At 28.1% G+C, this 17,177-nt stretch overlaps 1 protein-coding gene across 2 annotated transcripts; it reads right to left on the bottom strand.

Annotated features, from left to right (window-relative positions):
* Window positions 1–10,251: 10,251 nt before the first annotated feature.
* LOC107632325 (uncharacterized) lies at window positions 10,252–11,661 on the bottom strand. 2 transcript variants are annotated; one of them, XM_021117509.2, is made up of 4 exons: window positions 11,553–11,661; window positions 11,332–11,450; window positions 10,589–10,870; window positions 10,252–10,400 (listed from the first exon to the last, which is right to left on the bottom strand). In XM_021117509.2, the coding sequence occupies exons 1-3, from the start codon at window positions 11,565–11,567 to the stop codon at window positions 10,630–10,632; spliced, it is 375 nt and encodes a 124-aa protein (XP_020973168.1). In that variant the 5' UTR covers window positions 11,568–11,661; the 3' UTR covers window positions 10,252–10,400; window positions 10,589–10,629. The 2 variants fall into 2 exon arrangements, with proteins under 2 accessions (XP_020973168.1, XP_088366086.1); XM_088509960.1 differs by lacking the exon at window positions 10,252–10,400 and having other exon boundaries at window positions 10,452–10,870.
* Between the last annotated feature and the right edge of the window lie 5,516 nt (window positions 11,662–17,177).

Raw genomic sequence — 17,177 nt, 5'->3', positions numbered from 1 at the left:
AAATCAAAGTTCTTCAACAATAGTTTTATAAATGTAATTAGAAACTCAGAATAGCATAAACCAACAAAATTAACGGTTATAAATATAAAGCCTACTCACAAATTGGTCCCAAGGGACCGAAGAAACCAAACCAGAGTGCCAAGGAAGGTTGAAGTAGAACGGAATGAAAGAGCACGAAATTTGGACCGAGGTAGTAGCAACAACTTCGATTTCTCACTGTAGCAACCTCAACAACAGCCCTAGTATCAATAACATAGAGCAACCCCAATAATAATGGTAGCGAATCTAATAGCCTACGGTGGTTTAAAACTAAGCAAAGATAAAAGGGACAGCAAACATGATAGGATAGAGTCAATAATAGAGCTTTATGGCAAGACAAGGTAGAACAAGTTTAGTCTTACCAAAGGAAATAAGAGGATGGAGCATCAGCAGCTCCGGTGACCCCCCACCGGCAAGGACAGAACAGGCAGAAGCAAAGCTGAGCTAAGGCAAACTTGCAGAGGTTCCAACAGCGGCTTCCGGTGACGTCAGCGCGATCCCCGGTGACCAGAGGCACGGTGGCGCAGCTTGCGACAACGGCGGAGGCGTACCAGCTCCCCCTCCTCGCGAGACTCTCCTCTCTCTAGCCATTGTGTTTCTCTCTCTCTTCGAAGCCCCATACCTGCAGCCGCGACAGCAACAACGAAGCTCCCCTTCCAGCGGTAGGGACGGTCTCCAGGGACAGCACCTCCTCTCTCGCGCATCTTCCTTTCTCCTTCCCCCATTCCCTGTTTCGAACTCCTTCTCCCTCTCCCTACCTGATCCGCAGCAACGACGGCGACGTCCAGCCTCACCAGTGTCACCCCCTTCTCCCCCTCTTCTTCCTTTCTTCTCCCTCTCTGTTTTCTCTCGCTATTTTTCTTTCTTTCATTCTCAGCAGGGTATGTGTGTGTGTTAGGAGAGGGTTAGGGTTTAGAAAAGGGGTAAAGGGTAGTTTAGGTATTTTGATAAAATTAAAGGGTATATGTAAAATGTTTCAAAATATCTTGAGATGTTACACGATCTAACTGCGGCCTGGCTAAACCTGCCAAATTCCTTTTTTTTTTTTTATGTGTTACATATACAAGTCATTTTGGTTTACAAGTCATACAAGTTGAGCGTGTCAACACGCGCTAACGCGCTTCGCGTTCCTCCTCCTTCTCTTCCTTCTTCTTCTTCTTATTCTTTGCGTTTCTCTTCTTATTCATTGTTGCTGCTGCATTTTTTTCCCTCCTTCTCTTTTTATTGATTTTGCAATATTATGTATTTTTTCTTTTTTGTTTGATCATTTCCTCCTAAGAAAAATTATGATAATATGAAATAAGAAGATGAAGAAAAATAAACAACAGAAGATGAAGAGGAGGAAGATGAAGAGTTTTGAATTATGCAGAACTTATTAGAATAAAAATACACCCAAATATCTTCATGTTACATCCAAATTTGCTGCAAATACAGAAAAAATGTTTCCTCTAATACTACATTTTTTTTCTTATTTCTTTCTTTCTTTTAATTAATTGAATATAAGTTCATCCTCTTCCAAATAATTTTGCAGTATTATGTGTTACTTCTTCATGCTTGTTTGGACGCCATTATTTTGATAAAAAAAAGATATTTTTTCAATGAAAAAAGATTTTTTTTAGCGTGTTTGGCAAATTTCTATTAGTAAAAATAAAAGCACTAGAAAAATAAAAAAATATATATCTTTTTTGAGAAGCCCTGATTTACATCTTTTTTTAAAAGATCTTTTTTCCATAAAAAAATGTTTTTCATATAATGAAATACCCAAATATAAAATTACTTTTACTTTTTCATAAGATCTTTTAAAAAAAGATAATTCAAAAAAGATCTTTTTTAGAGCTCACCCAAACAAGTCCTTATTCTTTGTTTGATTTTTTTGTTTTTATTCTTGTTAAGAGTGTAAAATAAGAAGAAACTTGAGAAGGTAAAACAAAAAGAAAAAGATGAATAAGAAAAAAAAGCAGCAAAAGATGAGAAGGATGAAGACGAAGAGTTTTGAATTATGCAGAACTTATCAGAATAAAAATACACATAAATATCTTCGTATTACACTCAAATTTGCTGTAAATACAGAAAAATATTTCCTTTAATGCTATATTTTTTACTTCTAAATTGAGCCACACCTCAGCCACTTGATTGAATTCAAAACAATAATCAATTTCATACTGGTTCAATTGACCATCTGAACCTGAATTATTTATTATCTTCAACAATGTGATAACTAATGATGGAGGAGAAAGAGAAAAAGAAAGGAAGAGAAGAAATTCCAATGAAAAAAGAATGAGAGAGAGGAAGAGAAGGAAGATGTGGTGTTAATAACGACGATAATGAAGAAGAAAAATATCGAAGAAAAATAACGAAGAAGAACGTACAGTAACAATAAGAAGAAGAACGTGTAGTAACGATACGAAGCGTTGGAGAATAATTCTTTTTTTATTAAATATTAAATAATATATATAATTTTACGATTATTTTAATAAATTTATAATTTTTAAAAGTATAAAAAAATTATAATTTTTATATTCACAAACATTAAAGTCTTTGTAATTATAAATATCTAAGAAACATAATTATAAATCAAATTTTCATCCAAAACATAATTATAAATATTATCTCCAAAGCAAAATAAACATAATTCGAAATATAATTATAAATATTATCTCCAAAACAAAATAAACATAATAAAAAACATTCAATTTAGTAAAAAAAAAATTTAATTTTCATCTTCATTCTTTGTAAGTTGGATTGGGACAAGTTGGATTTTGACCGAAAAATTACAAAAATACCCTTCTCGTCAAAAAAACGCTAAGCCCGGAGAAGCTCGCAATTTAAGCGGTCCAAGTTAGGCAGGCTTTTGCTATTTGGTGGTCTCAATTTTCCAGCTCGTCTTTTTTTGCGGGTTATGCGGCCGAGCCGGCGGATTTATACCCGTTTGTCACCCCTAGATTTACCCAGAGCTAGAAATGATGGCTTTTACGTTCATTTTTTAGGTTAGATTAAAATTTATTTTTTATCTACCAATTTTATCATTCATTATTTATATGATTAATTTTGTTGTTTTTTTTATAATAATTTTTTTTAATACTCTTTCATCCATATTATTATTTTTTATAGAATTTTATTATTTTTTGTTTATATAAATTTTTTACCTTTAATTTTTTTTAATGGGATAATAATAGTAAAATTATAGTATACTAAAAAAGAGTATTAAAAGTACTAAAAATATCTATATAAAAATATTATAAAACTTTTTAGATTTATTTCCATCACTATCAAGGTAAATATTTTGTTTTTATTATTTTTAGTACTCTCTTTTGTAATTGTAATTCTCGTATACTATGTTTTAGTGTAATTTTTTTGTAACATAGATTATGATTCTATTAAAAAAACAAATTAAATAAAAACAAATCATAAGTAGTAATAAAATCATAAATGTTAGATTCCAAAATAATATTAAGAATAAGATTATTAAGAGTACTAGAATAAAAGTACGATTAAAAAGAATACTAAATTAACATTCTAACCTTAATACTTAAAATTTAAGAAAAATGTAATTATATATCTAAAATTTATATTTTTTAATTTTAATTAAAAATATATTTTACTAAATTTTATATGTTATTTTTTTTTGTAAATAAATATTAATTCTATTATAAAATTAATTAATAAGATCGGTTAAAATATCTAAATTAAAATGATAGGATAATATAAAAAAATTATTTAAGTCGATGTCTATTTTAGTACTTTTTTTTATCTAAAAGTGATTTTGAATTGTGTAATTCAAACAATATTTATTTTAGTATCATCCATTTTGATATAAAGATTGCTAAATATAAATCACTTTGACATAAACTTACTTCTAATCAAAATCAAATTTGCAAAATCAATTTTATACTGTAAACTTTAATCCAAACACCCACTATATCATCCCTTGATTCACTATTTAATAGGGTGTTCCATTTGCGGTTTTGGTTCGATTTTTTGGCAAAAACTCATTTGATTTAAAATTATTTTAATTATGTGGTTTGGTTTGGTTCAATTTTTTTTAGGTTTAATTACTCTATTGGTTCCTATAATTTCGCAAAATTTTCAATTATGTCCTTATACTTTTTTCCTTTTAATTGGGTCCCTATACGTTAATTTTTTTTTCAATTTAGTCCCTATTAACATTAAACGTCAAAAAAATGTTAGTGAATTGTGAAATTACTTGTATACCCTTAGGGACCTAATTGAAAAAAAAAATATAGGGACCTAATTGAAAATTCAATAAAACTATAAATATTCAATGAAAGATATTCCTATAATCCCTATTCAATGATTCTACTGCATGAAAAATATTCTCATAATTCTTTTTATTTTGTCACTATCATTCTTTTGCTTATTTATATACAAATTGTAACAAAAATACCTTTTCTTTTTTTTTTTAAAAAAAATACCTTATCTTAAGAACATAAAAAAAAGAATAGATAAAATAAAACGGAAATAGTAATAATAAGTATATATAAAATTCAGTTTCCATTATTCAATTATTCATTATCATCATGTAATATTTTACATTTGGCTTAATATAAAAGAAAGAAATGCAGCTCCAAGACCATCTCTAGCTAAGTTTGGTATAGGCTTGACAATTATATAATCTGGCTCTGACATCAATATATTTTTGTGTACTAGAACATGAAAATTCAACCGAGTCTACCATATAATAAAAGCCTTAGTTCAAAAAGAATTCATATTTATATATTATTCGACCAATTAGCAGCATTCCCAACCCTTGACATGCCAATTAATTCCTTCTTAACCTCGTCCACCTTGAAATTTGCACCACACTAAACTAAGACCATCAATGCAAGAATCAAGAATTTTACATATTTAGTATCCTGTCCTTGATTCAAAATATCAGCACCATTGCTTTGAAGAAACTGTAAAATATGTGCAACGGATCCACTATTAAACTCATACCAGAGAATTGATGCAGGGATACTAATCAGTGCAATAATGAGTTTAAAATAACTATTATGAACTTAACAAAACTAATATATAACTCAAACTAAAATATGCTGCTTCCAGTATTAAGAGTTCTTTTTTATTTGTCTTATTTATTTATTTACTTTTTATGAAAGAAGAATACATTAAATGAAGAGAAAAATAATACAAGCAATAACACACATTGCAGCCTTCCACTCTCTGAACTAGCATAGAAATTAAAAAAAAAAGTAGCCGAAGAATAATTCACATAAATATTGATGTGTTTTGTTGAACAGGCCAAAATTAGTTGAAATTTGGTCAGCTTGCTTCAAACCATTGTTTGAGATTCCTTATGGCTATGTATTTAGTATTTAATGAAAATAAAAATGATTCACAGTCAATATACCTATGTACATTTTCATAAGCTGAATGAAAAGCATCTTTACTATCGACAAAGAACAACCCTAAAATTAACATTAAATACAACCAAATCCACATTACTACATGTAAAAATATACCAGAAGAACTAAATTATGAAATAATTGCAGAGTGGACATAGCATATCAATGATATGTTTTCCAATTGATTAAGAAAATATTTTAATGTAGTTACTATCCAAATAAATTAAGTATAATCAAATTATATATCAATTCATCAAGAAGATTTTACTGTTGGAATCCATGTCTCGGCAATCACACACACATTTGGTATAATATAATCTAATGAGTAATGATAGCATAACAAACTTTACATTAATACTTAAGAGCATATTTACAGTATTTAAAATTAATCACTAAACCTTATTGTATTTGCACACCAATCGAACTTCAGAAGTCATAACTACTACTACAACAACTAGGATTGATCCAATCACTTTAAGTAAAAAATGAATGATAGTATCTAAGCAAGAATTATCCTAAAAAGTGTTACTTCAAAACAATATCTATATGAGTATCAAACACTAAAATTAGAGCAAACCAATTTTAATCATCTTTGAAAAAATTGACATATACATAAACACATTTCATCAACTTCGAAAAAATGAAAAAAAAATCAATTTTAATGTCACCTATTTTGACAGATCGAGTACAGACAGATCGAGACGCAGCGCCGGCGAGGCACGGCACAGTGAGGCGAGGCGCGAGGTGACGCGAGGCGAGGCACAGTGACGGCTTCGACGGGCAAACAACGCAGAAGACCACAGAACAGAGCAACGCAGAACATAGTAGCGCAGGGAGAAGGATGCGACAGACGACCGACCACCAAGCGTCCGCCACGAACGACGACGACTATGGATGAAGACTACGGACTGATGGAGAAGAAGCGCAGGGCACACGACCTTCAGAGAACAAGTTAGGGCTGGATAGGGGTTTTTTTTTTTTCTTTGGGATAAAATATCAGGGGTTCTTTTAGTATTTTAAGAAAATAGATGTATGTTTAACTAGCTGCTCTAATTAATTCATAAGAATATTCATTTTTTAAATAGAATATTCCGTTATCTTAAACGTTATACTCAAAGTAGGAATTTAATTGAAAAAAAATTAACGTATAAAGACCCAATTAAAAGAAAAAAAATATAGAGACCTAATTAAAAATTTTGCGAAACTACATGAACCAATAAAGTAATTAAATCTTTTTTTTATTGAGACCTTTCGAATCAAATCAAATCAATTAGATTGATTTGGTTCAATTTTTTTGGTTTTTCAATTAATGTGTTTGTTTGAGCGTTATTTAATCTATAAAAAAAAGGTTTTTAATAAAAATATATTTTTTAAAATTTTTAATATATTTGACAAATTTCTAATAGTAAAAATAAAATTACTAAAAAAAATAAGAAAGAGTATTTTTTTTAAAAAAAATTAGTATTTACATTTAAAAAAAAAACAACACTCTCTCTCTCTCCTTCAGAGTCACCAACTTTTTCACTTGGTAAAGTTTACATACCCTTTTGATTCTTTTTCGTGAATTTTGTTTGAACCTCAATACTTTTTGTGTCATGGATTGTGGAGTTAATTGCATATTTTCCTTACTTCAATAAGCATTTGTTGCCGGTAGAAAATATTAAGTAGTATGATATTATCCAATAATGTTTCGATTTTGTTTTGGTTTATTTTTTTGGGGCAAATTTATGAATTAATCCTCGAATATTTGATTTTTTCAATCAGCATAATCACAGATGATGCATTAGTTACGTGAGTGTATAGTACAATAGAATAAATGGAGAACCATCGAGTTAAAGGGATGCAATGTTGTTTCAATATACACACTGTTAGGAACAGTAGTCACAATGATGCCCACCAGATGTTTGAGAAAATGTTAAAGTGAGTAAGAAGCTCGTTTGTTTCAGATATCAAGGGTCATGGTGGAGTAAGAAGCTCGTTTGTTTCTAGGCTCTTTTCGTCTTTGAAGGAACAAACATAACACTGGTGTTGTATTTTTCATAACATGAAGCAAATAGACATAGTAGAGTTTTGAATGGAAGAAACAATATTAGGGAGTGTTTGCAATTATTATGCCATAAATTTATATGCTCTGATATATATTTATAACAATATTGTATTATGCCATTGAAAATTGTAATTATTTTTTTCTATGCCCTCAATCCCTTTACCCTATCTTCCATTTTTTTTAAATGGTGACATTTGAAAGAAATGTACACTAGAGGAAAAAAAAATATACAACATTAGAACTTAAAAAAAAATACTAATTGCACATGAAAAAAATCAGTTATCAATATTTATATATATTAATTTACATATTTCTTTTAACTAAATAATCAGCTATTAGAATAATCAAATATATCACAGTAAAATATAAAATTTATCATAGATAAAAAATCAAACTTGCTTATATCTAGTAAATGTCAAATACGTATTTCTATACGTAATAATTAATTAGCAACTGATTTTTGTGTATATTTAATATAATTTTTTAAGTATAAGATTACAAAAGTGAATATGATGTTAAGATCTTTTAGTTAACCAATTACAGAAATAAATTAAAGAAATGTCGTATGTGTGGTTGTATCTCTTTTGTGCCAAAGAATTTTGTTACATGTGGCCATAAAAAAAAAGACTATGAAAATAGAATTGTTGATTGTATGTTGGCTAAAAATGGTTAGTTATAGGGATGTCAACGGGGAGGGAGGAAGCGCCACCCCCATATTTGCTCTCTGTTTCTGTTTTCGTTTCTCATTGTGGGGGAATATTGCTCTCCATCTCCATTCTTCATCGAGTTCTATCTTTTGTGAGGATCCCATTTCTCATCTATCTGATAGTTTTAACTAATTATTAATTTCCATATGAATAGAGTTGCAAGTATTCATCTTATACAAAAACAGCAAGATTTTGTATAAAAAGTTTAAACCATAAAATGGTGGATTCTTTTGAAATGACACTGTGGGGGGACGCAACGTCGAACCAGAGGACAGAGCAGTAGACTAAGTGAGAGACGCGGGAACAAAGATGAGAATGGACACGATGACACAGTTACAAAAAAGAACACCGCAAATAGAGAGCACGACGCAGTGAGGGTGATGGCACGCTGAGGTGTGACGATGCGGCGAGAAGAGAGAGTGGCGAGGAGGTGGCTGCAGAGGGGTTGGATGAAATATGGACAGCGTCAGGGATATTTGAATTGAAGAAGGGACTAAAGTGTTATGCAAATGAGAATTAGGATAATTCAACTATTAAGGACAATTCAATAAATTTATGAATTTTGGGATTAACGGAGACGGACGGGGATTCCCGCTCGGGTCCCGTGCTTATCTCGGAAAAATTTTGTCCCCCGTCTCCATTCCTGCAGGAAAAATTTCCCACAGTCGGATCCCCATTCGGGGCAGTCCCCGTAGGAATCTTCGGGTCTCAGATAATTTTGCCATCCCTAATTAGTTATTTAAACTTTTTAATTAGAAATTATTTCTTTTTTTTTTAATTGTTTGTTATCACAATACTCTACCTAACATGTTTTTCATTATTACAGATTTTTGAAACATTATTTTTTATGTTGTGTTCTATTGCTTCTGAGAAAATCAATCAGTGAGATAATTGTTTAAGAAATTTGAGAATACTTTATGCTTTAGAAAGAGGTTTATTAACAAGATTCGTGATCATTTGTATCAAAACTGGTTATATAGTAGTTAAGATTAGGAACAATGATCCAGAGCATAACATGTTGAACTTGAATTGAATAGTAAATCACTGAAAGAGCTATAAAAAAATTTTGGAATTAAAATAAAGAGATATGTGTAATCAGAACAAGACTACAAGCTCAATAACTTGCATGCGTTGATGTAGTTTATTTGTTGTTACTTGTTAGCAAATGGGTCAATAATATTTCTAATTTTAAAAAGAAACAATAGGTATCGTTTTAGAATAATTCTCTTTTATTTTTAGTTTTATTAACAATTTAATGTTTGTATCTGATACATTAAATTGGAAGTAAAACGTAGAGTTTAGCAAACATCGGTTAAAGTTATCAATTAAAAAAATTAATAATATAAACTTTAATTTCTAATATATTTATTTTATATTATCAAAATAAAAAATTTAAAAATTTGTATTAGTAATAATCTATATATATATAGCTAAATCCTAACGCCTAAAGTAAAAAGAATAATTATTTTGAAAAAAAAAAGATATGAAAAAGTATTTCTAGTTTTTCTTGTTGCTAATAGAGGTATGCTAATAGAAGTTGATATGAAGTTGATAATAGAGGTATGCTAATAGAGGTGATAATAGAGGTAGGCTTTTATACTACTCAATCCCCTGCTTTGATATGAAGTTTAATTAGGTCGTCTCATGTCAATGGGCCTATTCAGATTCCACTGTCTGCCATTAGCATAACGAGATCGTTGCCCTTTTTTACCATCTTATTATTTGCATGAATTTTCAGCATAAGTGAGTGGTTATTGGGATGAAGCAGCCATCTTTTTTACATAAACTCGAAAACCGCCTCTGCTTCATCAATTTTATTCAATTCGGCAAGAGACTCAATTGCAGTCAGACACGCTTCCCTTTGAGGGCAAACTTGACAAAGTTCCCAAATTCTTCTCACTTTAACTATATCACCCAATTTCGCATACCACAGACAGAAGTAAATACCTACCAACTCGAGGATTCTTTTTTAGGTCTTCCCCTTCTAGTTTCTTCTTTGGCATCTTCTTTCAACCCAACGGTTATAAAGTGTTTTAACTAAAACTGCCTTTCTTTTTGCGTAAGCACCACGAATTGATAATAGAACTTCAGCAAATTTCCATTTAGAAGGTTTTGGATAACCCTCAAAGTACATTTCTAATTCATGTAGCTCATGATTAGACAATTTAGCAATAAAACAACATAGGTAGGATGATATCTCTCCCTAAATTCACGCAGACATTTTGCTTCTACCAATTTCTCAATCTACACAAAACCAACCATAAAAAGATAAATGAGATCACACACGGTAAGACATTATTCATGTGAAAAGGAAAATCAAAAGAAAAGTATTTACAACTAGCTACAAATCAGTGGAATAAACATACAAAAAGCCAAAGTTAACATGTGAACATAGTTACAACAAATAACTGATGAGAAATTAATTTAATTACCAGCACAGCTTTACACTTAGGGTTGTAAAGGTTAAGGTTAATCATGCGCCATGCCCGTAAGATATCTTGTCTGATTTTTTCTTCCCTTTCTTCAGCAAACTTATCCATAGGCACATCAAGACATCCATCTTTCTCTGGAAACTCGAAGTATGATTCTCCCTGAAATTCGCAACCGGATGGTTTGAAGGAATCACACTACGAGATTCCAGAGAAAAAAGGACGTCTGCAATGAAACCTCCAATGAGAAGGGCTTTCTTACGACCATGAGACTCAGCAGTGACACTGCAACACAATCAAGAGCACAACTTTTAAAAGTTAAGTTAATGTTGAACTCAACAGATAAATTCACAAAACTTAAGTCACAATGAAAAAAAAATCCAATGAATTATGACATTTACATCAATTACAACTCTTGCACAGTTTAACACCTCCACATTTGGAACTCCACTATTTAGTCACCCAAAATTACTACTAAGAGTCAATCTATTAACAAAAATTATTTTGCAGCCAAAATTGAAGCAGATCCATAGAAATTGCAAATTATAGTATTAGCATATATAACACTTGCACAGAAGAGAAGCTTAAGAGAATCAAACAACTTCATTATCTATCTCTTTCTCTCTCTGTAAATTGACATGAACTGTTTCACATTAAATAATGAGCCACAGAGTCATTAAAGCAAGTTAGAAAATCATATTGGTATTTCAATCCAAATATAGGATAGACAGACATTTGTATCTAACCTGATTTGGGACATTTGTAACTCAAGTTGTTCTATCTCATCATTATTCCATCCACTTTGGTCTTCCTCAATTGTTCCTTCCTTTCTATCTTCTTCCTCTTCTCCTTGTTCCTTCTCCATCTGCATTACAAAAACAACCTGTCAAGTGTCAATCACAAATAGAAAATAATGCACCACTATACTTGCAAAACATTCTAGAAATCTTGCATCACCAACTCTTACCTCTTCAAGCTCCATATCACAGTAGTCATCCGAAACATTGTCACTTTTTCACATCTTTTTAGATTTCTTTGCTGATAATCCCATTGTCAAGCCTAACTTTCAAAAAAATAAATAAATAAATGTAAATCAAAAATAATATTTGTACACTAAAATCAGCCATTAATGTATTTGTATATAAATATATGTGTGGTTTAATTTATTTATTTATAATGTGTATTTATAATCCAGCATGTATTATACTAATGAGTAGTGACTAACTTTGGTGGCTTATTTTGATATACACGTAATATAACTCATATTAAATAGATATTTATGTTACATGTAAAATTGGATTCCAGGCACAATAACTTCATTCAATATAATTTTTTTAAAATAAATATGAAAATAATTCTTAACAAATTTTGAATTAATTATTTTTATTTTTTATAATTTTTTATTTAGTTTTCAAATTTTATTTCCGTCAAATTTAAGCAATTGAACTTACACCTAAATACTAAGGAATCTTTATGATGAAATGATTTATTAGTTTATTTATTGGTTGTTTAATTTTTTTTTTTTTACGGTATCTTTTAATTCGACATGTTAAGAATTAATCTGTTATAAATTTAAGTTTTATTTAAGAATCATTCACTAGTTAATTGATGGTTGCATACACAAAACGAGATTTTTTTTTGGACAAAATAAGACGAGATTCAAACTCTAGACATTTATTTATTATTTTTGGTTTATATTTATTTATTTATTTTGACAGGATTTATTGGTTGCTTATCCTTTTTCTTCTTGATTTTGGGCTTTATTTATAATTTTGGGCTCCTTTGCTCTATTACATTCAACAAAAACTTGCATGATCTTGTTTTCTCTAAGACCCAAAACAAAATTGTCCTTTTCTCTTAAGTTTTATGGGTAAAACCAACATATACTACGTTGTATAAGAGGTTATTGTATGAGCACAATTGCACAAGTTTAATCAAATTAGTGGAACTCATAAGCATATTTTTTTAAATAATTATTTTGAATAAATTCTCCTTAAAATTTTGGTATGATATTTTATTTTCTTATTTATATGTGGTGTGGGCTAAACTATATGAAAAATATTGATATCAGAATAAACACAAATATTCTGAAACTGATTTTTGTATTTTCTTAGGAAATATCTATTTGTATATTTATAGACATAAATTCTTGCTTTTATATTTTCTTTTTAATCTTTTGAATTTTTCTTGATAAACGCATGGAAACTTTAACTTAAAAAAAATGGAAAATTGACATTTTTAAAAATGAAAACTTTGTCCTATGTCAATTATGATGTACATATAATGTATGACTCTTTGCCTTATCCAAACACCATTGAATATAGCAATTTTCTTATATTATGATCACTCAAAATATGGATTTTATATTTAGATATATTGATAAATAAAAGGTTGTCAATATCTTTCAATACTTCAATAATTGCAAATTTGCAATGCAATGCGTACAATATTCTCTTGTCATTAAGGTAAGACTAGAGCATATTTTGGAAATTAATGGATCACGGAGAAAGAAATTTTTTCACAATTTTTTTTTTTTTAATTGAGAAGGATCATCACCACTAATTCGTGAGATATTAGAACTGAATACGAATAAAAATAAACTGATGGTAGACATCAAATTTGGAGGAACAATAAAAATATATATATATATATATATATGTAAAAATTTAATTTTGATACATGAAAGTGTAAAATTCTTTTCATGAATATCCAATTAAATTTATATGTTTATATTAAATAATAAATTTTAATACGGTTATTTATCTATATAAAATTCTTTTACATTAATAAACAATAATAATAAGAAAATTTTATTCTATTAAATAGTTGATTATATAAATTAAATAATATTATTAAATTTTATCATGTATTATATCTAGACGAAAGCAAAATTCATATAATATATATTATATTTATTTTTCATTTTTTACTTTCAAAAATAATTGCGTGTAGAATCGGATGGCACTTGTCAATTTGAAATTTTCCTATATTCTCTTAATATAATTTGTAACAAATCAGTTGTAAGCATAAGAGATATACGGATCAAATATATTCAAAATATTTATCAGAATTTTTATACATAAATTTATTTATTTATTAAAAATAATTTTATATTTATATTAATTAAATATTGGCTAAAATTATTAAAATTACTAAAAATTTTTTGTTAGTCAATAAAATAATAATATTTTAATTTAAATTTAACTATTTTTTATAAATTTATTGATGTATTTTATTATAAAGCATATAAATATTATTTTATAGTAACAAACACTAAAATAAAAGACATCAAATTTGTCTTTGCTAGTTGTGGTCAACAACATCGGTCATCAAATCTGTATCCGTGGTTGGTTGACTATGGCAAGGATAACTTATATTAAGCTAAGATATAATTTGTGTTCACAAAATTTTTAAAAACTATTTTTAGTGTTTAATTTAATTATTCATATTACAAATTAAACTAAATACTAAAAATATTACATAAAAAATATATAAAAAAATTAAAAAAATATATTTTACTCTTACATAAAAATATAAACTAATAACTATTAAATAATATTTAAATTTTTATATATTAGGTAGTAACTATAATTACAAAAAAATTTGACATTACTTAAAAAATATAACAAAATTTAAGATGACTTTTTATTACTGTTTTAACTGATGAATGGCTAAAATACTAGCAAATAATTTTTTTCCTTTTATACATTAAAATGCCTTCTAAAAATAATTAAACCCTACGGTAATTACAATAATTATGATATCTTAAAAATATTATTAAAATTAAAACAATATTTTTATTATTAAATAATACATTTCAAAAAATATTATGAAAATATAAAAAATATCATTTTAATTTTTATAATATTTATATAATCACTGTGACTATTATAGAGATACTAGAACTCACCACATCATATAATTTAAGAGCATACCACAAAGAGGGGTTGTGGTAGTTGATTCCAATTTTTCATTCTCTGTTTGTTTTATTCCCCATTTTTTAAAATATTTTAATGACAGGTTGAACCAATAACGATGCGGATATGTCATGCGTTGTGTATAAAGGAGAATGATATAAACTTTTGGGAGAGCAAAAAATGAAGCTGCTTAAAAGTGCTAAAGCCGAAAGATCATAATCAAGTGTGTGTGGTCCCAGTTGAACAACCACACCATGTGATAAAAAAAAATCAAATTAAAAAAAATTAAAAAAACTATAAATTACATTGTGGTTTCATAGCCCGGCCCCTATGGTATTTTTATAATTATATTAAGTGTATATTAAAATTAGTCATCACTAAAATTAATTATTAGTATAAAATATATATTAAAATATAAAATATATATTGAAAATGAGTTAAATAATAAATATATATTTACGAATCAAAACTTTATTTAAAAATTTGTCACTAACTAATACTTTATTGCATGCATAAAGTGAGACTCAAACTCCTAACACTTATTTAAATAGACTAATAAATTAATTATTACATCAATTCAATTTAGTTCATGATAATGCTTAATTTTAGTAACTAATTTTAGTATATAAATAATATTTTTAGAGTAATTCTCCACATCCACTCAATTTTACATCTAAGTTCATCCAAGTGATTTGAGTTACGCGTTTCTTTTCTCTTTGCCTCCTTCTTCTCCTCCTCCTCCTCCTCCTCTTCCTCCTCCTTTTTTATTATTTTTCAATTTCGTTACCGTCGTCACCAACAACACCTCTTTCTCCTCTTCTTCCTCCTCCTATTGGAATTTCGCTTCCTCTTTCCTTTTCATCATTCTCCTCAATCATCATCATTATAATCATCATCGTTATCGTCATTGTCTTCTTCTAATATGTATAATGAAAAATATTTGATTCATTTAGTATTATACAATGGTTTCGTTTTGATAATATTTTTGGTTCATTTGAGATGCAGGTGTTTTTGAATTTAAATTTATATAATGGACCATTTTCAGTTCATTTGGTATTATACAATAATTTCGTTTTGATAATATTTTCAGTTCATTCGATCACTACAGAGAATCAGAATCAATAAATATGTTAACAAAATGTTGGTGTTATTAGTGATAACGATAATAATGGTGAAGAAGGAAAAATAAAAGGAACGAATGAGAAAATAAAAGAATTTCAAATAAAAAAGAAATAGGATGAAAAGGAGAAGGAGAAAGAGGAGATAGAAGAGGAAGAGATGAATGTGATAGTACGGTAATAGTGACCTTGACAATAATAAAAAAAATGAAGAAAGAAAAAAAAATAACAAAAAAAAAAGAAAAATGAGTAGAAAGAGAAAAAAGACGAAGTCCTGCAACATAAATTAAATGATTTAGTTGTTTGGTTGTATAAATTACTTAGATGTGCAAGCGAAACTCATATTTTTAATAACAATATTAAGCTTATATTTATTAAACTAAATCCAGTGTGATTGAGCTATTTGATGTAATATATACTATATCTTAACTAATATTTAATTTGTGTATAACTATTTTAACTATTAGTGGCATGGCAGCCATTAAAATATTTCAACTCTATGCAAATAATTTGTGAGTTGCATGATGACCATTCCTTTGGAATCATTGCATGTGACTCAAGCTTTATGGATTGGAAATAAATTAAATAAGGGTTTCGTGCACTTTTGGAGAAAAACCTGAGGTGAACCAAGAGGTCAATTTCAATTTGGAATTCTTTTGTTCTTAGAATATTCTCTTAAACTTGATCATATCCTTAATAAAATAATTGGCTGAGTGCCCTTTTTCACAAGAATATATAATAATAAGCAGTGTTATCAAATTAAAACACGACTTGCATTGTTATATATGCAGGTAAGGAATTTGAATTACTACACACCTTACACCGATTTGAATCTTGATATTTCAATTGTATTATTATTGTCTTTTAAATTAAGTTAAAATATATTTTTTATTAAAATTTGTCAAAAATTTTAAAAATAATTTTTAATTTTATTTTTAAAATTTTTTATTTGTATTAAATATATTCTTAGCATCTAAATTAAAAAAAAAAACTAATACAATAATAATATATGACAATTATATCTGATTTATTTATATTAAAAATTATCTTTAAAAATTTATTGCTGAATTGATTCTCAATTTTTTTAAAAAATAGATACCAAAAATATATTTAATACAATTTAAAAATCTCTAAAATTTATTTTTAAAATTTTTAACTAACTTCAAAAATAAAAAAATATACTTTATCCGTTAAACTAATATCCGAGCATTATTATAAGAAGAGTGCTAGGGGCCAACAGAATTTGTAATGTTAGCCATCAATTAGCCATCATCAATATTTTTAATGGTATGAGATAATATCTAATAGTATAGAATTAATCATTTTTTTATAATTAAATACTGGCCAAATTTCAACAAAAGTACTGCCCCTAAACTTTCTCTTATTATAATGGTCTTTCTATCTTTTGCTAACAATGACTTGAAGAAATAGAATAATGAGTTAGCACTCTAATACTATACTATATATTGTAACGATTATATGATATGATAATCTTTAAATTGTCATATTAAATAATTATTGTAGTATTCAACATAGCATTAGAATACATGTTTTTTT

This window comes from Arachis ipaensis, chromosome B3, assembly GCF_059453495.1.
Source record: "Arachis ipaensis isolate K30076 ecotype BB chromosome B3, ASM5945349v1, whole genome shotgun sequence".
Lineage (NCBI taxonomy): Eukaryota > Viridiplantae > Streptophyta > Magnoliopsida > Fabales > Fabaceae > Arachis > Arachis ipaensis.
The sequence above is the reverse complement of the archived record's forward strand: the minus strand, read 5'-3'. Positions and strand labels throughout refer to the sequence as shown.

Bases quoted from the DNA above. Each gene is read 5' to 3' on its own strand.
- LOC107632325 (XM_021117509.2), bottom strand. The intron at 10,871-11,331 runs GTTAGATACAAA...ATTGTGTTGCAG, and splicing joins TTACAAATGTCCCAAATCAG to TGTCACTGCTGAGTCTCATG.